We start from the raw sequence: 23302 nt of genomic DNA, 5'->3' as shown, positions 1-23302 counted from the left end.
CACCAAGATATAATCGTATTACATACAGTGCTTACAGCCACCTTATCCACCAACTCTAATAGTTGTCATTCTATTGCTATCATAAAGAAATATTGGCGTAATATTGTCTGTAGTCTACAAAATCTGGGGTAGAGACAACCGTCAGCAGGAACATACCTTGAAAAGCCGGCGTCAGGACCATGCGGCGTTCATCAGGCAGATGCAGGCTCTCCGGGTGCCCCATGCGCCACAATCCTCCAAGCACCGTTTCGTGCATTGTAACCTGCATTCATAAAAGCCCTATCACCACCAAGAAGCAAAGCAGCCTCTACTGCTAGCTGCCTTTCAGTTTATTTTCCTCCTGGAAAAGTAGCCGGCAAAGCAGGCCAAGTGAACGAAAATGGCCAGAAGTGATAGGCAGAAAAAAGAGTTGAAGAGCGAATATGTGTTTTTGGACTCCGAAACGTCTATGGATCGGCAAGATTTTGATATGTCTAGTTGCTCTATCAATGACGTCTTCAACTCCAGAGACTGCGCTTCTTCTCCATTGAGTCAGATTGATACTTTTCTGAAAAACGTTCAAGTTTTGCTGGAAGCAGCAAGTTTTATCGAGAACGCCGAGAGGAAGGATGGAAGTAAGTTTATTTGTGTAACGGTTTTCCCCCCAGTAATATTCAGGGAAACAAGAGTTTCATTGTCAACAGACGCGAGACAACAAAGGGCTGAGTTCATTCAACTGATCTACTTATTATTCTCATGCATGCATTATTATGCACTCGCACTGATATTGCACTGCACTAATAGCCTAATAGTATGAATGTATTACATTATCTATTACTTTCCCTGTAGCCTAGATTTCCGATATGATTAAGATATATTTATTTTTGTTGGTTGTACGTTTTTCTACCCCTCAAAAGCATAATTTGCTTTGCACCTGCTCACTGTAACAATTTCATAATTTAGCCTAAATTCCCATTTCACCATCTAGGCCTATTTCACCATATAGGCCAGGCCACCGACAAAGCCTAGATTGATTAAACCCCACAATGGTGTTGGGTGTGGGTGCACAGAACATTGTATTGGCCACTACTTTGAGATTAGATAAATCTGAGCACAGCATCGCAGCGCCCTCCAACTCATTTTTGGGTGACGTCATAGTGCCCCCGCATCCTTCTCTGTAGCCTAATCAGCTCGATTGTTAGGGGGGAGAGATAGGCCTATTGTTAGATGTTTGCACATATTTCAAATAGGATGCTTTTTCTCACTATTTTGACGCTAGCCTAGAGCACCTGGTTTCAGTTGTATTGCTTTATATTTCTGTTCATTGTGCAATAGTTTCACAATCTGTAAATCTCAAGATTATTTTGTTGAATAGATGCTTGCCTACTTTCTTAGATTCTTTTAAAATAAATACTTTATTTTGTACACTATGTATCAGGTTATTGCAAAAAGTGTAATATAATAAGTACGTTTCAAAGTTACAGAAAATTGATTACTATTCTCTTATTATCTAACAAATAATGAGATCTTTCGTGCAACATTTTCATCTCTTATTTTTTCCTACCCGATTGTTGTTGCTTCCTGATACTTGCGGGTTTTCCACATGGCGCGAAATCCCTTTGTGATTGGTCAAGTGCAAGTTCGCATGAGATGCCTGTCACAAGGTATCACCAATCGAGCGTCTCCTTTGCGGTGATGTAATTTGTTGCTGGGCCTGGCTTCAGTCGGCGGGTACACCCCCACTCTGGTGTTGATTCATGGGACTTGCAGTCTTTTTTGCCAGAAATGAATGCGAGAAGAGATATGATAATCGAGAATAGCATACAAATAGGGCTTATTCATATCATTTAGTCTCTTTCCTTTAAATATCCAATTAAAAGTAATTATTTCAATAACATGAAACGTTGTACGTGGACAGTAGCACCTTGCAAAGTTTCATAGCAGCCATAGCATAAGGGTCATATTTTCAGCGTGGAGGCCAGTAGAATAAAGACTACATATCCCATAAAGCTTTGCGTCGAGACCAGCCCCCAGTTTTATGCTAGGTCTCCGCCCCTCAGCTGTGGAGCTAGGTAAACAAACTGGGAGGAGTGAACACAGGCAGCAGCAGGGACTTTTTCAGGCTTTGGGTGGAAATTTGATGTAGTTTATATTCATTTTATACAATTTGTAACTGTTTTTCCTGAATACTTTGAATACTTTGCCACACTAGTTTTTCGATTTTTGAAACGGCTGAAAACGTGAATCACTAGGCTGCAGCTAGCTACCTGTGTTGCATGTTAAAACTGGGCAGATTTTTTTCGACAGCGCTTTAAATTACAGGGCCAGCTAACAAGACAAGACATTCATGAAGTAACGTTTTGTGTTATACTCAACGTGGAACAATTATTCCGATTTTTGATCGTGAACCGCAATACTACCTGTCTTTGAAATAGTATTAGAAGTTGTAGAAACGTTTAGCTAACGTTCGCTAGCTCCTGCAGAATGACGGCAGTGCAGTTGATGAACATCCAGAGGTTATTGGAAGCGGCAGAATATCTTGATAGAAGGGAGAGAGGTATGCAAAATAAAAACACGTTACACATTTGTGGTTAGATTAGTTTAATTTGATTATGTAGATTAATTTGTGTCGTTTCAGAGTTTTAAATAATTTGCTTGTCATGTTTGACAACTTTAAAATACACCACAGACAAATGTAGCTAGGCTATGTAAGTGTTCTGTGTGTGTGTTGATGCTGTTTTCAAGCGTAATCACCGAAAAACAAACGATTCATTCCGTTAACGGTAGATGTGTGGGTGGCATGAGTTGCCCCATATATTCAGATGATCTAGCACCAACATTGTATATATTTTGTCCGTTGTTTACAAAATGTTGCGTATGGTGGGGTACGGTCCAACTCGCCCTAACCACAATTTTATTTCAACAGAGTGTGAACACGGATATGCATCGACGTTTCCGTCGTCAATTCAGAACACGAACTACCAGAGGCAAAATAAATTTCGAAACAAGAAGTTCCACAATAACCATAACAGGTAAGAAAAACGGCACTTTTGTTGATCAATAGCTTCAAGCAGGCATGCGATGCCAATGTGTTATTTGCCTGGGTATGCATGTTGCGCTAAACTTCAGTTGACTTTCTGTATAATAAGCTGAATGACCGATAACAATGCTGCCATAATGTGATATCACTCGACTGTCAGTGCAACGTTGTAGCCTAACTGCTGGTAAAACAAGCCTAGATGTGGTTGCCACAACACCACTTGAGTGTCTTAACCTAGTTCTGCCCGCTGTCGCAGCATGTAAGCTCACTCATAGAACATCATGGCATGTTATAAGCAGGAGTTAACATATATTCAGAGAAATTGTCCAAGCATAAAATATACACGTGGATGAAAAACCGTGCAGCCTACAGAGAATGAATGTTAGGGCACTCTTTGCCTGGGGTATGGGGTAGGGCTGGCAGCACCAGCTGCTATCATCAGCTGATTGTCAAACTGATGGAGGTTAGGGACTGGGAGAAAGTTGCAGATGGAGATGGAAAAACAGACGAACACCACAAGGTTTTAAATTATTTTATGTACAAAACAAATCATACTTGGTTATAATATAGTCGTTATTACAGTCTTACAACTGTTTGCCATTTTACAGCGTTGAAACATTTGTTAATTCTATATGTTTCTATAGTCTTCCCAAGCTATAATATTTGGTTAGTTTTGTCCCCAACCCCGAAGGGAAAAAGCTCCTATTTGCTGCTGGTGTTGTATGCAGGCAGGCTGGTGTTGTATGCAGGCAGGTGTTGTATGCAGGCACAAGCAAGGTGAATACATAGAACCTTTTAAAAGACTGTCGATGTGGCTTTATGATTTTTTTCCCCCCATTTGTATGTGTCATCTGATTTATAATTGAAATGTCTTTGCAGTTTAATCTAATGTATGTTAGCCTGCACTTCAATAGCCAATCTATTTGAGAATGACATTCTACAAAGAGCCTTAGACGAGATTGATACTACTGCACGTAATGCTCTTTCAGAGGAAAATGCATTGACGACTAGAGGCTGTATAGACTATAATAGCGTAAGGTGGTGTTTTCGGTTAAGAACATGGACAGACTATTGTCCTCTACTTATAAATCCATCTTACCATGGACAGCCAGCCACGATTCAATCCTACTGAGAGACTGAGAGCCTTTTTCATCTTAAACGTGAGAGGAATGAAAAACAGGAACAAACATTTGACACGGCTATGGTGTAGCCTAGTTATGCATGGCAACGATAGTGATCAGATTGGCTCTGGTGTGTGTGTGGCCAAGTAAGGCCTCCTCATTTGTAGCATGTTGAGGCTTATAGGTGATGGGCTTATCTCACTCTCTCTGTCCCTCTTTCACCCTATACAGCAGGGACATGGTTATCTCATCTGTGTGTGTGTGTGTGTGTGTGTGTGTGTGTGTGTGTGTGTGTGTGTGTGTGTGTGTGTGTGTGTGTGTGTGTGTGTGTGTGTGTGTGTGTGTGAGGGATCCTCCATTCCTCCATTCAAGTCATCTGCATCTGTTGAGCTATAGCTACAGACATTCTGATCGCTCTCTGATAGCTGATTTGATGTGTCCTGTAACCTACTGTAGAGGGTGATTATACGCTAGTGTCTACTGTATAGGCTAGTGCAGCATTTCCCAAACTCGGTCCTCGGGACCTCAAGGGGTGCACGTTTTGGTTTCTGCCCAAACACTACAATGCTTGATGATGAGTAGGTTATTTGAATCAGCTGTGTAGTGCCAGGATTTGGTGTTTACCTTGGGAAACCCTGGGCCAGTGTGTTTACTAGTGCTAACCCATATAGGAGATCTAGGTCTATCTGGCTTGATCTCGTTTACAAAGAGCCGCTCCAGGCCTCCATATAAAGATGTACTGTGGGTTTGTTGGTTGATCCTTCCTCCATGGGCTGGCTGCTGCAGACCAGGGTTCAAATACTATTTGAAATGTTTCAAGTAGTTTAAGAGTTTGCTCTAACCTGCTTTGAGTAAGGATGGGCATTTGAAATGATTTCACTATTCAAATAATATCACCATTTTTTGGGGGGGGTTATCCGATATCCGGACAGTCGAAATTCAAAATAATCTTGACCAATGATGCAAAATGCCACAACAGCAGACAGTGCACAGTTGTTTTCAGGTGCTATTTTGTTTTTTGTTGGCTAACAGTAGCCTAGGCTAGGCTAACAGTAGCCTAGGCTAACAACAACAGTGGAAGAGAAGTCTGATGCTCGCCATCATAGAAATGATACTGTGTTGTGTATTGATCTCGGTCGTGTCTGGTGGACCCTCCGTTGGTGCGTGACGGGCTGAGGATGTCACTGATTCAGACTGTTGCTAGTCAGCCGCTGGCCACCATTAGAACAACTCAATAGCAGCAGACACAGTTTGACTGCGCCCCTTTAATAGCTCTCCATCGTTTTTTTTTTTTTACAGGGGAGAAATAAACTTGCAGGAGCATAAAGTTTTAACGTTGTATACTAGAAGGCTTTGTACAGTTTATGAGCTGAGCTGTAAATTGTGTGGTATTTCCACAAATAAATGGAGTCAGGCTCTGGCTCCTGGCTCCTGGCTGGCTGGTGGACTATAGGCTCTGTAGATAAAAACGCTTTAGATGAATCAAGATACGCTTGTGGGTGTAGGTTGTGTGTCTAGGAGTGTGTGTGTAGCCTGACACGCAGAGCCCAGCACGGTTGATTATTTACACCACAGAGTTGCAAAAATGTTTTGGGCGAGGATGACATGTTTCTACATAATTATTTAAAGTTTACACAGGAAATTGGTTACATCTTTGGTCTTGCTCGGCAATGATGGCCGGCTTAGCAGAGACCGAGTTCCATGGTCCTGTTAATGAGAAATGACTGTCACAGTTCAGTTGTTGACCCAGTCTTGCATACACAATAAGCACAAGAGCAGCAGCGGTGGTAATGTATTCTAATGGAGACATATGGTATTTTTATTTACATCAATAATTAAACACACACACAAAAAAAAGGCTTTGGAGTCGCTCTGAAGAGGCGCCAACTCCCAGAATCCCTTGTAACCTGGCAGTGTCTTTTTTCCTCCCCCTCTGTCTTTCTCCTTCCTCTCTTCCACACTCGTTCCTTGTTCCCTGTAGCAGAACAGCGAGCTATCCAATCAGGTCAGCTTCTGCAGGCGGAGGCCATTGTTTGGCGACTGTAATAGTCCCCCTCAAATAAAGAGAAGTGCCTATATGACCTGGGAACCAATAAATGGTTCCTCCTTGCGGCGAGTGGGTTGAGGAGCTGAGGAGGAGTTTGTTTTAAAAGACACACACACACACTCTCATACACGCACACACACACACACACACACACACTGGGCGGGCAGGCAGGCCATTTAGGCCGAGGCAGGAGGGCCTGATTATCTTCAGTGTGTTGTCATACAAAGAGGCTCTTAGGGGACCAGCTGAATCACTTTGCATTATTAACACAGTACTGAGTCTGAGGCCTGGACTGACACACACACACGCCACACTCTCAGGCAGCCATATACATGGGGCTACATGGACTATGCACTGTTGGAGGAAGAGGAGGTTGAAGTGTGACGATACAGGCCCTTTGTATGGGACTGAAGCCTGGCCGGGCGTATCGACCAAACTCACAGTTCATAGTGCACGCTGACTCTCAGGCACTGTCTTGGTGTGGTACATCACAGCCCAGCTGGTCTGTGTGTGTGTTGTTAGAGGTTTGTACAGTACTTCTCAATTGGGATTAATTGATCAGTCCAATTCATTCTAATCAGACCAAGTCAAAGTGAGTGCAGTACGCCACCAATATACTGTCGCTCTCAACTGAATCCGTGGCTGGTTGTTAAAATACTTTTGAATTGAAGCTTTTTAATTGATTGAATGTGTTGAAATGTCACAGGTCTTTGCGATGTGTTGGTTCCTTGGTTAACAAGTTCCTTTCTTGTTTTTCCGTTTGCAGGTCTACACATAATGAGTTGGAGAAGAACAGGTGAGTTGGTCTTTCATTTTCATACTTATTAGACTTAAAACAAAAAGTAAACCTGTCCAAATCTATACTGAAAAGTCCAACTAGCCCCTCAAATTGCACTGCAAAAGCGCTTGCTCTTAGCTTGCCAGTTTGGAGCTTTCCACCAGGCAACTTTACCCAGCAACAGGTTATTAAAACCAAAAGTAAGATTTGACCTAGTTCCTCTTAATCTAAGGACATTCCCTCCCTCTCTCCTATACTCCACCTCTCTCTCTCTGTGTTGTCTGTATCTCTGCCCTTTCTCTCTCTGTCTCTCTGTCCCCCCTCTCTCTCTGCCCGCCCTCCCTCCCCCTTTCTCTCTCTGTCCTCCTTTCTCCCTCTCTGCCCTCTCTCTGCCCTCTCTTTCTGTCCTCCCTCCCTCCCCCTCCCTCTCTCTCTCTCTCTCTCTCTCTCTCTGCCCTCTCTCTCTCTGTCCTCTCCCTCTCTCTCTGTCCTCCCTCCCCCTCTCTCTCTCTCTCTGCCCTCTCTCTCTCTGTCCTCCCTCCCCCCCTCTCTCTCTCTGCCCTCTCTCTCTCTGTCCTCCCTCCCCCTCTCTCTCTCTCTCTCTCTGCCCTCTCTCTCTCTGTCGTCTCTCTCTGCCCTCCCCCTCTCTCTCTCTCTCTCTGCCCTCTCTCTCTCTGTCGTCTCTCTCTGCCCTCCCCCCATCTCTCTCTCTGCCCTCCCCCTCTCTCTCTCTGCCCTCTCTCTCTGTCGTCTCTCTCTGCCCTCCCCCCCTCTCTCTCTCTCTCTCTGCCCTCTCTCTCTGTCGTCTCTCTCTCTGCCCTCCCCTCTGTCTCTCTGCCCTCTCTCTCTCTCTATCGTCTCTCTCTCTGCCCTCTGCCCTCCCCCCTCTCTCTCTGTCGTCTCTCTCTGCCCTCCCCCCTCTCTCTCTGTCTCTCTGCCCTCTCTCTCTGTCGTCTCTCTCTCTGCCCTCTGCCCTCCCCCCTCTCTCTCTGTCTCTCTGCCCTCTCTCTCTGTCGTCTCTCTCTCTCTCTGCCCTCTGCACTCTGCCCTCCCCCCTCTCTCTCTGTCTCTCTGCCCTCTCTCTCTGTCGTCTCTCTCTCTGCTCTCTCTGCCCTCCCCCCTCTCTCTCTGTCTCTCTGCCCTCCCCCCTCTCTCTCTGTCTCTCTGCCCTCCCCTATCTCTCGGTCTCTCTGCTCTCTCTCTGTCTCTCTGCCCTCCCCCTATCTCTCTGTCTCTCTGCCCTCTCTCTCTCTCTGTCGTCTCTCTCTCTGCCCTCCCCCTCTCTCTCTGTCTCTCTGCCCTCTCTCTCTCTCTGTCGTCTCTCTCTCTGCCCTCCCCCTCTCTCTCTGCTCTCTCTGCCCTCCCCCTCTCTCTCTCTCTCTCTCTGCCCTCCCTCGTCCTCTCTTTATGTTGAGTCTCCACTGTACACTACATTGGGTTCACTACTCTACAGTACATTGGGTTATGCAATGGGGTCATTGCTAAGGGCTTTGAGTTACACAGTTACAGCTAGGCAAGGTAGGGTGCAAGCAGAGCAAACTGGGCCTGAAACCAGAGGCATATTCAGTGTCTGAAATGGCACCCTATTCCCAATAAAGTGTAATACTTTTGATCCGGCACCGTAGGGCACTATATAGGGAACATGGTACAATTTAGTCCCTGGTCAAAAATAGTGCACTGCATAGTAAATAGGGTGCCATTTCAGACACACCCAGGGTTTTCATGGTTGCTTTGTACAGACAGAGCACAGTGGATCCTTAGAAGCCCTTATCAGAATAGAAGTTCAACCACCTACTTTGGAGTGTTTAGGCTTCATCAATCGCCTGAGAGGAGAGGAAGGTCTGGAAGGGTTCACCTGGAAACCATCAATAATACGAGGCGAGACAGCGAAGGATTTCTAGTAAAAACAAGCCCACTCATCTCATAATGTAGCCGCAAGCAATTCGTTTAATTGCATACCACCTCCTTATTTATTTTGTGACTTTTCTAAATGACAGGGACATTGGGGGAGGAGATGTGTTGGTTGACCAATAGTTAAACAGACATGGTTATGATGTCGTATCATCTCATGACTGTCCTGTGTTCTAGTGATACCATGGCATCCTACCATCCTGCCACAGAGACTGGTTCTGGCAGATAGTGCCCACATGGTTTTGCATCGTCAGTGCTGACGCAGCGTGTGGCCCTGGTGGCTCTGTGTGGGTTGTGGCAGAGATAAGTGATGAGGGTAGGAGGAGAGGAGAAGTACAGATGTAGGATCTTCATTTGAGCCAGTTTGCTACAGCAGGAAAATAATCCTGCAGCAACTGAAAATGTGAATGAATATGTGTATTATAATTAATAGATGTTTTTGTAGGGGAAATCAAGTTTGAAATGTCAAAGTGGAAATTCCGAACGTCAGAAGCCTTTTTAAACCTCAAATACACTACAAGTAAAAAAAAAAAAAGGAAAGATCTATGACAGGGTGATCAAATGAAGATCCTACATCTGTAGGCTTTTGCTGGTGTAACTAACTGATGTGCTTGCCTAGCTGGTTTGGAACATCCCGTGCTCAGTGCAGTATGCTAAAACAGCACTGTAGCAGCCAAGTGCACCTGCTAGTTGCTGTTGACAAGGTCTTCAACCTACCACATGACATTTAGACCTAGGCCACAGTGAGTGGTGTTTTTGCTGGGTAGATTAAGCCTAAAACAAATCAACATTAAATGAGAGAAATGAGTTTCATTCATGGAGCAATCGTAATCCAGCCCTTTAAGAAAAAACATTCAAAAATCTGAATATAACTTCTAATCCCTATATTTGCATGCAGTAAGCAAATAGCGTACTTTATATGTCATGGGCCTACTAAGCCTGTTAGGAAGTGAATTGTCCAAGCCAGCCCTGCTGCACTCTGGATTCTGGAGTGGAACACTTCCATTTTGTCAAGTTTATCAAACGGACTAGTTCTGTTCCATTCTTCTTGCTACCGCAGCAGGCCGGTGAGGTGATAACCCTGTAGTGACAGAGCCGTGCGGCAGACAGAGATGACAGGGTAGGAGATGAAAGGAACCTGAAACCCAGAAACCACATTCCAGATGCTCACATACTGTAGCAACAGCCTCCACCGCCACCAGACTAGATAACGCCTCGGTTTCACCCTCTTTGATTAGTTAGCTGCCTCTTATAAACCAGTTTCGCTCATACATGCAGACGTGAAATTAGAACCTACTGCATTAGAGCTAGAGTTTAAACTGGTTGGTTCAGCTTGTTTGTTAGGGTATGCTGGGTGCTTCCCAAAACGTCAGGTAACATTACACAAAACAAATAGTACCTAAAACAAATTATAAACTGGGTGGTTTGAGCCCTGAATACTGATTGGCTGAAAGCTGAGGTACAGTTGAAGTTGGAAGTTTACATACACTTAGGTTGGAGTCATTAAAACTCGTTTTTTCAACCACTCCACAAATTTCTTGTTAACAAACTATAGTTTTGGCAGGTCGGTTAGGACATCTACTTTGAGCATGACACAAGTAATTTTCCCAACAATTATTTACAGACAGACTATTTCACTTATAATTCACTGTATCACAATTCCAGTGGATCAGAAGTTTACATACATTAAGTTGACTGTGCCTTTAAACAGCTTGGAAAATTCCAGATAATTATATCATGGCTTTAGAAGCTTCTGATAGGCTAATTGACATCATTTGAGTCAGTTGGAGTTGTGGATGTATTTCAAGGCCTACCTTCAAACTCAGTGCCTCTTTGCCTGGCATCATGGGAAAATCCAAAGAAATCAGACAAGACCTCAGAAAAAAATTGTAGACCTCCACAAGTCTGGTTCATACTTGGGAGCAATTTCCAAATGCCTGAATGTAACACGTTCATCTCTACAAACAATAGTACGCAAGTATAAACACCCTGGGACCACGCAGCGTCATACCACTCAGGAAGGAGACGCTTTCTGTCTCCTAGAGATGAACGTACTTTGGTTCGAAAAGTGCAAATCAATCCCAGAACAACAGCAAAGGACCTTGTGAAGATTTTGCTGCAGGAGGGACTGGAGCACTTCACAAAATAGATGGCATCATGAGGCAGGAAAATTATGTGGATATATTGAAGCAACATCTCAAGACATCAGTCAGGAAGTTAAAGCTTGGTTGCAAATGGGTCTTCCAAATGGACAATGACCCCAAGCATACTTCCAAAGTTGTGGCAAAATGGCTTAAGGACAGCAAAGTCAAGGTATTGGAGTGGCCATCACAAAGCCCTGACCTCAATCCTACAGAAAATCTGTGGGCAGAATTGAAAAAGTGTGCGCGAGCAAGAAGGCCTACAAACCTGACTCAGTTACACCAGCTCTGTCAGGAGGAATGGGCCAAAATTCACCCAACTTATTTTGGGAAGCTTTTTAAAGGCTACTCGAAACATTTGACCCAAGTTAAACAATTTAAAGGCAATACTACCAAATACTAATTGAGTGTATGTAAACTTCTGACCCACTGGGAATGTGGTGAAAGAAATAAAAGCTGAAATAAATCATTCTCTCTACTATTATTCTGACATTTCACATTCTTAAAATAAAGTGGTGATCGTAACTGACCTAAGACAGGGAATTTTTACTAGGATTAAATGTCAGGAATTGTGAAAAACTGAGTTTAAATGTATTTGGCTAAGGTGTATGTAAACTTCCGACTTCAACTGTATATCAGACCGTATGACAAACCTTAAGTTTTACTGTTCTAATTACTGGTAACCAGTTTATAATAGAAATAAGGCACCTCAGGGGTTTGTGATATATGGCCAATATACCACGGCTAAGGGCTGTATTGTCCATATACCACACCTCCTCAGGCCTTATTGCTTAATTATATCATCTGATTGTTTGTTTTTGGGGTGCTTCCTTGCTAGAGTAGTATGTCAGTTAGCATTTTGCTAACCAAATAGCCTAGCCCCTAATGCACCACTTAGTATTCTACTAACCAAACCCTACCATTAGCTTGTTTGCTATGCGTGATGCTAGGCTAAGTATTGTATGTACGGTAGTAGTCCCTATTGAACCAGCTGAGTGTTCAACTGGCCATGATGTTTTATGATGTCTCTGTTTATGGGTAATCAAGAGGGCCAGGCTTTTACTCTGGGGCATAAATCTAGAGATGCCGCCTCTCTCACCGCTCCCTATTCATTTCAGATTGTGTATTAGGCCAATAATACACCAGACAATAATAAAAACTCCCTAAAATGATATTGGTGCTGGTGGTCGGGTGTCTCTAGACTCTGCTGCTGATGAAATGATATTTAGTTTTTACGCTCTACACTTTATGACAACGGGTTGTGCAAACATACTCTCTCTTAAACAACCTTCAGCAAACGATGTCTGTGGTATATTAAGGGTACAATCTGCAATATTTACTGCAGTTCAATTGCCATTTCAATTACCCACTACCCATTGATTCTTGAAGTGGTCAGGGCTGCAATAGGAATTTGGGGTTGTCCCTTTGCACTTATCTTTTCCCCATTGTCTGTCTGTCTGTCTGTCTGTCTGTCTGTCTGTCTGTCTGTCTGTCTGTCTGTCTGTCTGTCTGTCTGTCTGTCTGTCTGTCTGTCTGTGTGTCTGCCCGCCCGCCCTTTGGTGGCATCCTGTCTGGTAAGGACGTGCATCGTTCCCTTTCAAAGTGAATCGATACGTATCTAGATACATCGGCTCTGATACAGGAATTCTATGTTTTATTTTGAAACACTTTGTTGGGATTGATGAGAGAACGATACGATTCACTAACATTTCCATTCTAAATTCAAATCTGCTGCTGATGGAGCTCATGAGCTGAGCCTCTCTGAGCTGTGTGTGTGTGTGGGTGTGTGTAAATGATGTATGTCTATGGGGTATACTATGTAGGCCTCTGATCTGAGCCATAAGGGAGACTAGGCGTCTACCACCCCACTATCAGATTAGGGGGGTAATGTGTTTTTTTTGTACCGTCACTTTGTTTGAGATTGTAATGTAAAATCTCCTAATCCAATGGTTTTTAGTGAGTTTCTTTTCTCCTTCTGCAGATGAGATTTGTGTCTCTGGTAACTTGCTTCTATTCTGGTTAAACACAACTTTCAACAGTACATAGATAACAATAACCTAGCAAATTCCACAGGTTGTCACGCAGCTAATAAAGCCTAATGTTTGAGCAAGATCAGGAACAGCCGTCTACCTGGCGCTGGTCAGCACTCCAAGCTGAGCACAGCGAGCAGTTTGACTAGGCTTGGTTGTTCTGCGTGAAAATAACTTGTAGGTCAATGACTGTCACAAAATATGAGAGGTATTTTCAGAAGGTAAAAACTGATATGAGCAAAACATTGTAGTGAACCGGCGATTCGTTACGTCTGAATACAGTTTCTGACCGGTGAATGCTACGTCTGAATACAATTTCTGATCGGTGAATGCTACATTTGAATACAGTTTCTGACCGGTGAATGCTACATTTGGACACAGTTTCTGACCGGTGAATGCTACATTTGGACACAGTTTCTGACCGGTGAATGCTACATTTGGATCGGTTTGGGGTCCGCGATGCGACGCAGTCTTATCTTAATCATTTGAATCTGGAACGATGCGTATTGGTGACTTGTTACATCCCTGCTGCCTGGTGTTTGTTTTGGCTGCCCACAGTCTGATGAGAATGGCCATGGCTCATTACCAGGGGACTATGGAATGGTGTGGGACAGAACAACGGCTGCTTCTGTTGTCACTCAAAACGTTTTTTTGTGTGTGTCTGCTAGCGTTATATATTGGATCGCATGCATGTGATGTTCTGAACAACGCCGATGAAGCTTCTAATATACAACTGTATACCATGGCATTGTTGAATACTCGTTTCTGATTGGCTTGAAGGGCATTCTAGAGTGTGCATTATTCCCCTATAACACACAGTATATCAGCACGGTAGTATGTAATGGCTTCAGTTCATTCTTACATGTTCTATGTTTGAGCTGCTTTTAAAAGCAAAAGTCACATTGAAAACATTATTGGCAATGTTGAATCCGATTTTCATAATAGCAAGCTAGGACTGATGGTTTGGTTCGCTTAATTACCAAGTCTATTTGTTTGGTTACCAAGGCAACTACTGTAGCTAACTTAGCTACTTCAGTGGATGTTAAACACATTTCTACATACAAATGAACACATTTGTAGCTGCAAATGTGTTAAATTCTAGCCATGGTATAAAAGAGGTAGTCAACTCTGGGCTCTATGCGTCCTCTGGAAAACAATGCAACTCCGTGGGAGGTCAGTTTCACTCCACTAGCACCTAATGCAACACCTTCCACGTCGTTCATTATTTTCCATTGGACGCATAGCCTCTCATTGATTATCCCTTACGCATTGCATTCAATTGAACATAACTTCAGAAGAACCTCATGTCTTCTCTCAGCTGAGTATTCAGAATGACTTTAGGGGAGCACAATGAGACACAATACCAAAGTCGTGACTTCACTTTGAAAGCTGTTTTCGTTTTTTTGGCTCAGGCTTTAGTACTGTCACGTGCTCAGGACTACATCCTTCATGGCGTGTGAGAGCATAGTTTGCCCCAATTCTCCTCCGACCATAGCAACAACAATACCCCACCCTCCCTGTTGTCAGGCCTTGCAGCCAGGCCCAAACTGGACCCAGTTGGGCTTCATCCCAAATGGCAATATTTTCCCGATATAGGGCACTACTTTTGACCCTATCGACTCTGGTAAAAAGCAGTGCACTGAATAGGGTGCGATTTGTGACACACTTGTTCCTAGCCAACCAACGTGATGCCTTGTAAGCTTTTCTTGGCTCAGAAAAGCAGCTTAAGGGACTTGATCTTTGGTCAGGGTGGAGCACAGCAGAGTCAGGGTGGAGCACAGCAGAGTCGGGGTGGAGCACAGCAGAGTCGGGGTGGAGCACAGCAGAGTCGGGGTGGAGCACAGCAGAGTCGGGGTGGAGCACAGCAGAGTCGGGGTGGAGCACAGCAGAGTCGGGGTGGAGCACAGCAGAGTCGGGGTGGAGCACGCATACGTGAAGGGGGCTGGATCACTTTCCCCTCTGGTCAGCCAGAGCCGCTACGCTAGGCGAGGCTATGCTAACCGCTAACTTCTATTTTTGTAGAAGAGTTCATTAGCCGTTTCTAGCAGTTAGCATTAGCAAAGCTAGCAAAGTTATATTCTGTTATAGGAGTTAGTTAGCAGTTAGCATAGTGTAGCGTTAGCTGATCTGGCTGTGAGAGGGTGCAATAGTAACAGTAACTGTGTCAGGGTGAATAGAGACAGAGAACACCTGTCTCACGAAGGGCCTGACTCTGAATGACACATGTTTAGCCAATCGCGTGCACTTATCCACTCACTACACAAACCTAGATGTACTGTATACACACAGTCCTACATCAGCTCATTACACACACACACACACACACACACACACACACACACACACACTCCGTGGAGGAGACACAGGAGAATCTCTAGGTCATCCTCATTACGCACGTCTATCTGACTGCCCTATATTCTCCCTCTGCTGAGTCGCTCTGTAAGAACACGCTGGTTTAGTGAAACACACACACACACACACACACACACACACACACACACACACACACACCCTCCAGTTGGATTAGGTGCCGGACACTCGTCCTTTCTTACCTGACCTTTGACTCCGGATATCTTTCCACCTCCTTGTTGTGCCCTTACACAGGGATGTTTGTGTTTATACAGGATATTTGCATTAGCGCGTACAGCATTCCAAGATGTGCAGGATACGGGGGGCCAGTTTGTTTAGGGATGACACACTGATGTTTGTTTAGAAGGATAGAAATAGAGCCGTGTGTTGATTGTTTTTGGGATATCTCCCTGATAAGGCTGTAAAAAGCTTTCAAATGACACAAATTGATACAGACAGTGCTTTCAATCAAATCAACATCTCTCCCTCTTTCGCCTTTCACCACAACTAATAAAACTCCTTATGTGGTGTAATTTATCAAGCACCCCGTAACGATAGTGGGTCACGCTTCCTGACAATCCAAACCCACATCCCAAGTGGCTGTTTAGTTGGAGGGTTCCAGGATGGAATGCACTAATGTTCCGTTCTCTCCGCTGCTGCTAGTCTAGAAGTGTGTCCCAACTGGCACCCTATTCCCTATGGGCCTTGGTAGAAAGTAGTGCACTATATAGGGCATCGGGTGCTATTTGGGACGCACACTAGAGCAGCGTGTCAGTCTGTTAGCATTCCAGCTAACCAAATCATCCAGCCTTAAAGGAAGAACTAGAAGCCTGTTGGAAATGAACCACCTCAATAAATCTTTCTGGGGTCTATATTTAGACAGCTAGAGGGAAAACTGCTCAGTTTCCACCAATCATGGATTTTTAAGGATTGTTGCCCTCCAATCAAAATGCGGTATCTTCTGACGACATATCCTTCCTGGTTGGTTTGCGTGGGCGGTGGAGTGTCATTGTTTACAGTTAGTGTTCCGGAACAGGGACAGAGCTAGCTTATAGGGTCCTGGGTTGGTGAACTACTGTATTTTTATTTATTTATTTATTTCACCTTTTATTTAACCAGGTAGGCAAGTTGAGAACAAGTTGTCATTTGCAATTGCGACCTGGCCAAGATAAAGCAAAGCAGTATCTAGCCACTGTTACAAGGCAGGGTTAAGTGGATATGCTTTTAGGCTTTGAGGTGGGGGTGGGGAGACAGCTGTGTGTGTGTGTGTGTGTGTGTGTGTGTGTGTGTGTACAGTATTAGCATAAACCAGAGCAGAGTGAGATGAGAGAGGATAACAGGGATAGCAGAAGGACAGTCGTGCCCCAGAAGCCAACATCTGGTTGGTTGGATGTCGGAGGGATCTCCCTCGGTTTGATCTGTTTCAGCCCAACGTGGTGTTTTAGGACAGTAAAGCCTTCTGGGTATTGGAGTTTAATCTAAAGCTCCTCTGACCTCAGGTCACTGTAGAAGGGGGGTGGAGGCATGGGAAGAGAGGGAGGCATGGGACGAGAGGGAGGGATGGAATGAGAGGGATGGATGGGGAGTGATAGAGAAAGAGATGAATGGATGGAAGAATGGATGGAAGAAGGGGAAGCAGGGAACGATAAAGGAAGGGATACGGGTCACCATGGAGGTAGGGATTGGGGAGGGAATGCCACACTTGATGTTTTGAGTAGTAGAGGGTTTGTGGATGCCAGAATCACATGATTCTGAGGTCATGTGATAGAGGGGTCTGCGCTCTCTTTCTCTCTATCTCCCCATCTCCACCCCTCCATCCCTCTCTCCACCCCTCCATCTCCCCTCTCCACCCTCCATCTCCCCTCTCCACCCCTCCATCTCCCCTCTCACCATCTCCCCTCTCCACCCCTCTCTCCATCCCTCTCTCCACCCCTCCATCTCCCCTCTCCACCCCTCCACCCCTCTCTCCACCCCTCCATCCCTCTCTCCTCCCCTCTCCACCCCTCTCTCCACCCCTCTTTCCACCCCTCTCCACCCCTCTCTCCACCCCTCCATCTCCCCTCTCCACCCCTCCATCTCCCCTCTCCACCCCTCCATCTCCCCTCTCCACCCCTCCATCTCCCCTCTCCACCCCTCCATCTCCCCTCTCCACCCCTCTCTCCATCCCTCTCTCCACCCCTCCATCTCCCCTCTCCACCCCCTCTCTCCACCCCCTCCACCCCTCTCTCCACCCCTCTCTCCACCCCTCTCTCCACCCCTCCACCCCCTCTCTCCACCCCTCCACCCCTCTCTCCACCCCTCCATCCCTCTCTCCTCCCCTCTCCACCCCTCTCTCCACCCCTCTCTTCCACCCCTCCACTCCCCTCTCCACCCCTCCATCTCCCCTCTCCACCCCTCCATCTCCTCTCTCCACCCCTCCACCCCTCCATCCCTCTCTCTCCACCCCTCCATCTCCCCTCTCCACCCCTCCATCTCCCCTCTCCACCCCTCCATCTCCCCTCTCCAGTGGACCAGATTAAAAGCTACAGAGCAGAGTGATGTTAGGCACGTGTGAACTAATCCATGTGTGTTAGTGATGGGCCTGGCTGGCTTCAGCTCCAGCCCCTTAGTCCCAGTCTCACTGGGGCCCTGCCTGCTATAACCTCCTGGACACTGCACAGCTGGCATAGCCTGCATAACCCCCTCCTCTTCCTCTAGTCATCCCCCACTCTGACTATTTCTGACTCTCTCTCTCACTTCAAAGGGCCAAAGCAAGTGACATAGACAATAAACAAGTATCTCTCTCTCTTTCACATGCCTACTTTTTTCTCGTTCTACAGGCTCTCTCTTTCTCTTTCACTCACTTGTTTTTTTTACTGTACACCAGCTCTCTATCCCTTACATTCCACCCTCTCTCTTCTCTCGCCATGTTTCCTTCTCATCCCTCCCTCCCTGTCCGTGTTGCTCTGTTGCCATGCGTCATTGCAGATTCCTCTCTGTGGTTTGGCATGGGTTCAGTGGTTCAGCAGGCGTGATGTGAGGTGGAACAGATCGACTACAGTGTATGTCTGCCCGGCAATTATCCTACAATTGGATTTATTTACCAACCAGCCCTCTTCTGTGTGAGTGGTGTGGGGTTCCCTGATATTCCAGGTATCCCGTGTTGATTCAACCCCTTTCCACACCTGCTGGTTTTGAACGGAGTTCCACTGTGGCTCCAGACTAAACAACCCAGTGGTTGTTGGGATGGATCCACAGGATGTGCTGCTCTCGACCAGCCAATCAAATCTCAAAGGAATGAAGAAGTCTAAAAAGGGAATGATTGATAGCCAAAAAAAGAGAGAGGCACACACACACAGGCACACACACACACACACACACACAGAGTACCACCATACCCACACACTCAAAGTGATAAATTCCACCTCCACAGAATAACTATATTCCCAATGTTTCTCTTTCATTCCGACATGGAATTTGGGTCACCATCCGACTTAATTCCGAGAGGGAATTTCGACTCCCGAGACTTACTAATCAGTCTCTAAGATCCCTAATGAGTGCAGTAGGCTGTAACCCACTTCTACAATGAACACATTCCACATTCCTTTCATTCTTCAGTGCTGTTTGTTACATATATAACAATTGCCTGTCAGTGAAGCACTCAAAGGGGTGATTGTCCTCATAGGACGTCCCCGGCTCAGAAGAAGACAGTGAAGGATGGATCTCTCTCTTTCTCTCATTTACTAAGTACCAGTCTAAGAGTCCCAGATCGTTTCGTTCTGTCAATAGCCAGCTAGACAGGCTTCATGTCCTTGTGTTTGTTCTCTTTTGGCCTGTTGGCTTAATGAGGGTTTTCACTATACAAGGATGTTGTCTATGTTATCTCAACCACTAAGAGCTGGAGCACTCTGTCTTTAGTAGCCCAGCTAACGACGCAGCATTCCATACGTTTCTGTAGGCTTCAGATGCTAGTTTCTGGGCAGATTACACAGAGACGGACGAGTTAGATCTTTTAATGACGGTCTCTCCCCCCTCTTTCTCTCTCTCTCGTTCTCTCTTTCTCCATCTCTTTTTCCCCCCTCTCTGTTTCTCCCCACCACTCCCTCTCCCCACCTCTCCCTCCCCCGCTACTTATTGTAGCCCCCCCCCATTTCTCTCTCCCTACATCCATCCCTCTCTCCCATCTGTTTATGTTTTATAATAGAGAACAGAAAAGCGTCCTCCAGTCCTTTAGTGTAAAGATGCCATTGGCAGGACAGGCCTATATTCGTCCAAGAGAGTCGTGCGTGTGTGTGTGTGCGTGCGTGCGTGTGTGTGTTCAAGCCCAGAAACGTGGCAGATCACCGCGTCACCACTGGGTAAGATATTACAATCCACCGCTCGCCAGGAATATCAATGTATTTCTTTATTTACACTCACGTCTTAGCTGTCGCTCGGATTTACATCCGATTTGCTTTGAGGGGGGACAGTGACACTTCCTATGGGAAGGTGGCTCCGTGTCCATCAGCTGTATGGTCTGTCATTGGCGGAGAATAAGTAGCCTTTTACTAGGGAATCAAATAGGGAATCCCAAAGTAATGAATTGAATCAAATAGGTCAAAACATGTTTATTTTGCTCTTTGATTATCATGGCAGTATGGTTCTTTAGGACATTCTGTTCCATTTAGAAAATCATGTGGTTGCTCCAAATAAAACATTTTATAAACTGGGTGGTTCGAGCCCTGAATGCTGATTGGCTGACAGCTGTGGTATATTAGACCGTATACCACAGGTATGACAAAACATGTGTTTTTCCTGCTCTAATTACATTGGTAACTAGTTTATAATAGCAATAAGGCACCTCGGGGTTTGTGGTATATGGCCAATATACCACGGCTAAGGGCTGTGTCCAGGCACTCTGCGTTGCATCGTGGATAAGAACAGCCCTTAGCCGTGGTATATTGGCCATATACCACACCACCTCGGGCCTTATTGCTTAAATATAGCATTGGAAAAGGTCAATCTAGTACAGAACCTCGAAGTGACATTGACTGACTTCCTGGTGTGGTCGTCCTATGGGAAGGTGGTGATATGTTGTGATGATGGTGCTTTTGGGAGTTAACCATGTGGGAGCTACTACCATGTGCTTTAAGCATGGAGGACAATCCGTCCGTTAGGCTACGTGACCTATTGAGTCAGTCAGTTGGTCAGGTGCTGCTGGTACAACATGTGACCTGCACCATAGCAGTCACCACGTGACAGCACAGTGAGCGGTCGGCCTAAATGAAAGAGAAGGAGAACAACACACTCACACACTGAACCACACAGGGCATCCTTACCAGAAAAACAACGCCGCCATTGTGTTGGTAGCGTAGCTAGCAGACAAAAGTGATTCAACATTGGAGCCTGTATTCGTGTACGTGTGTGTGTTTGTGACTATGAGGATACAGTAAGCTGTTTTAGTTGTGTTTTCTTAAGACGGGTGGGCGTGCACGTGACAGAGAGCAGGGTTCGTGTACTCACACGGCTGCATGTATGTAATATTTATGTAACATGTATGTGGGCTGTGTGAAGAGTGACTGCCGCATGCATTTCACCGTCTTCAAAGTGTTCGGGGGTGGATCAACGCTCTGCATGTTTGGCCCATATATTAATTCCAGATTATTCCATATGATCTACAGGGGCGTAAAGCGATTTCCCAAGAGTACACAGCTAAGCCAACATGCCGTTTGATAATTTTTTTTGTGTTTAAATTATAGATTTAACCTACACTTGAGTGTACAAAACATTATGAACACCTGCTCTTTCCATGACAGACTGACCAGGTGAATCCAGGTGGAAGCTATGATCCCTTATTGATATCACATATTAAATTCACTTCAATCAGTGTAGATGAAGGGGAGGAGACAGGTTAAAGAAGGATTTTTAAGCCTTGAGACAATTGAGACATGGATTTTGTGTGTGTGCCATTCAGAGGGTGAATGGGCAAGACAAAAGATTTAAGTGTGTTTGAACAGGGTATGGTAGTAGGTGCCAGGCACACCGGTTTGAGTGTGTCAAAACTGCAACGCTGCTGGGTTTTTCACACTCAACAGTTTCCTGTGTGTATCAAAAATGGTCCACCACCCACAGGACATCCAGCCAACTTCACACAACTGTGGGAAGCCTTGGCGCCAACATGGGCCAGCATCCCTGTGGAACGCTTTAGAGTCCATGCTTCAACGAATGAAGGCTTTTCTGAGGGCAAAACGGGGGGTGCAACTCAATATTAGAAAGGTGTTCCTTATGTTTTGTGCACTCAGTGTATATATTTTTTTAAATGGCCGCTTCATTGAAATCATAGAGAACATCTGTGTGTGTTTGGTGTGTATAGCTCTCAATTTTACTGTTCAGGAAAATACATAAAATAGTTCCAATTTATTTGGATTTAGGCTGTGGCTTTGGGGCCTCAGATAAGGCTGGACGAAGCTGGAAAGAAAAGAAGTGGCGGATTTAATTTCCCTTCCTATCCCTGGAAAGAGACATGGTGATATTGGTCAGCGTCATGCTAAGAGACCATGTTCATAATGATTGTGGACTGTGTCCCAAATGGCACCCTATTCCCTATGTTGTGCACTTCTTTTGACCAGGGCCAATCGGGTTCTGGTCAAAAGTAGTGCACTACGTAGGGAACAGGGTGCCATTTGTGGCGTAGTTCATAATGCCCATGATGTCTCCATTTCCTGACTGACTTGTCGGCTTGGAGATTTACCACCGCGCTCCACCAAGGATCTGGAATAGTATCATATCCTGGGTCGCGTGCCAAATGGCGCCCTGCTCAATACATAGTGCACGACTTTTGACCAGAGCCTGGTCAAAAGTCGTGCACTGTGTAGGGAATAGGGTGCCATTTGGGATGCATGCAGCCTATGTGAAGGATCTGTAATTAGTTTAATATCTATGCGAAGGCTCACTTGTCAGCTCGCTACATAAATAACTAGGTCATATGGGAGGTGGGGTTGAGGGTGTGGGGCACGCTAGCAATGTGATCTGTCTTGATTAATCAGGAATTAGTGTTTTAAAGTCATTACCCTCTATTCATAGGCCTACATCATTGAAATTGACCTAACGCCAAACCAATATATTTCTTAACAACTTTTCCTGATGTTCTATACCGTTCTGATCACATCCTTCAAATGTATGGCGTGTTATCTGTAGCCAGGGTCTGAACGGTCCCTTTAAGAACATATGTAAGGTATATCAGACATCTTGGATGGACCGTGCCGTCAAGTCATTCATTATTTAAGACTTATTCAAAAGTTCCAGGAAATCTAGGCCAGCTATAGCTCCTTTATCTCTCTGCCTCATGTGTGTTCCACAAAATACTGTCACAACCAGCAGGACTTGATGTCCTCAGCCAGATCAGTGTTTTACACATGGGGGGGAAATTTCTAAAATAAGCTCTTTCTTTTTTAGGTTTGGGGTTATTAGACTGCACCTTGGCTCTAGGTTTTCCCTGTGTTTGTTTCTCAAACAAACCCACCTTTTAATTAGCCTTATCTGCAAAACATTACAGAGACATCATCCTGTGTTAATGTCATGCTGCAAGCCACAGACCATAATGAAACAGTCTACACAAAGACCTCTAACCTCACAAAGACCACTCACATCTACCCTCTAACCTCACAAAGACCTCTCACATCTACCCTCTAACCTCACAAAGACCTCTCACATCTACCCTCTAACCTCACAAAGACCACTCACATCTACCCTCTAACCTCACAAAGACCTCTCACATCTACCCTCTAACCTCACAAAGACCACTCACATCTACCCTCTAACCTCACAAAGACCTCTCACATCTACCCTCTAACCTCACAAAGACCTCTCACATCTACCCTCTAACCTCACAAAGACCACTCACATCTACCCTCTAACCTCACAAAGACCTACTCACATCTACCCTCTA

The 23302-nt window shown here is 45.2% G+C and overlaps 1 protein-coding gene and 1 long non-coding RNA gene across 3 annotated transcripts in view; one reads left to right on the top strand and one right to left on the bottom strand.

Annotated features, from left to right (window-relative positions):
* The first annotated feature begins 244 nt into the window (after positions 1–244).
* Positions 245–23302, top strand: part of LOC106590175 (max-interacting protein 1) — a 38559-nt gene continuing 15501 nt past the window's right edge. Inside the window, exons 1-3 of one of the 2 annotated variants that reach the window (XM_045707950.1) lie at positions 245–614; positions 2906–3011; positions 6954–6983. In XM_045707950.1, coding sequence (XP_045563906.1) covers positions 380–614; positions 2906–3011; positions 6954–6983 — 371 coding nt within the window. In that variant the 5' untranslated portion in view covers positions 245–379. Of the gene's footprint in view, positions 615–2037; positions 2537–2905; positions 3012–6953; positions 6984–23302 lie in introns of those variants that run through there. The other variant, XM_045707960.1, reaches the window with a different exon arrangement.
* LOC123730729 (uncharacterized) lies at positions 5929–8934 on the bottom strand. The gene is made up of 2 exons (XR_006762128.1): positions 8761–8934; positions 5929–6955 (listed from the first exon to the last, which is right to left on the bottom strand). It is a non-coding gene; the product is annotated as an uncharacterized lncRNA (long non-coding RNA).

Source organism: Salmo salar, chromosome ssa02 (assembly GCF_905237065.1).
Source record: "Salmo salar chromosome ssa02, Ssal_v3.1, whole genome shotgun sequence".
NCBI lineage: Eukaryota > Metazoa > Chordata > Actinopteri > Salmoniformes > Salmonidae > Salmo > Salmo salar.
Note: the sequence above shows the minus strand (reverse complement) of the source record. Positions and strands in the feature narration are given on the sequence as shown.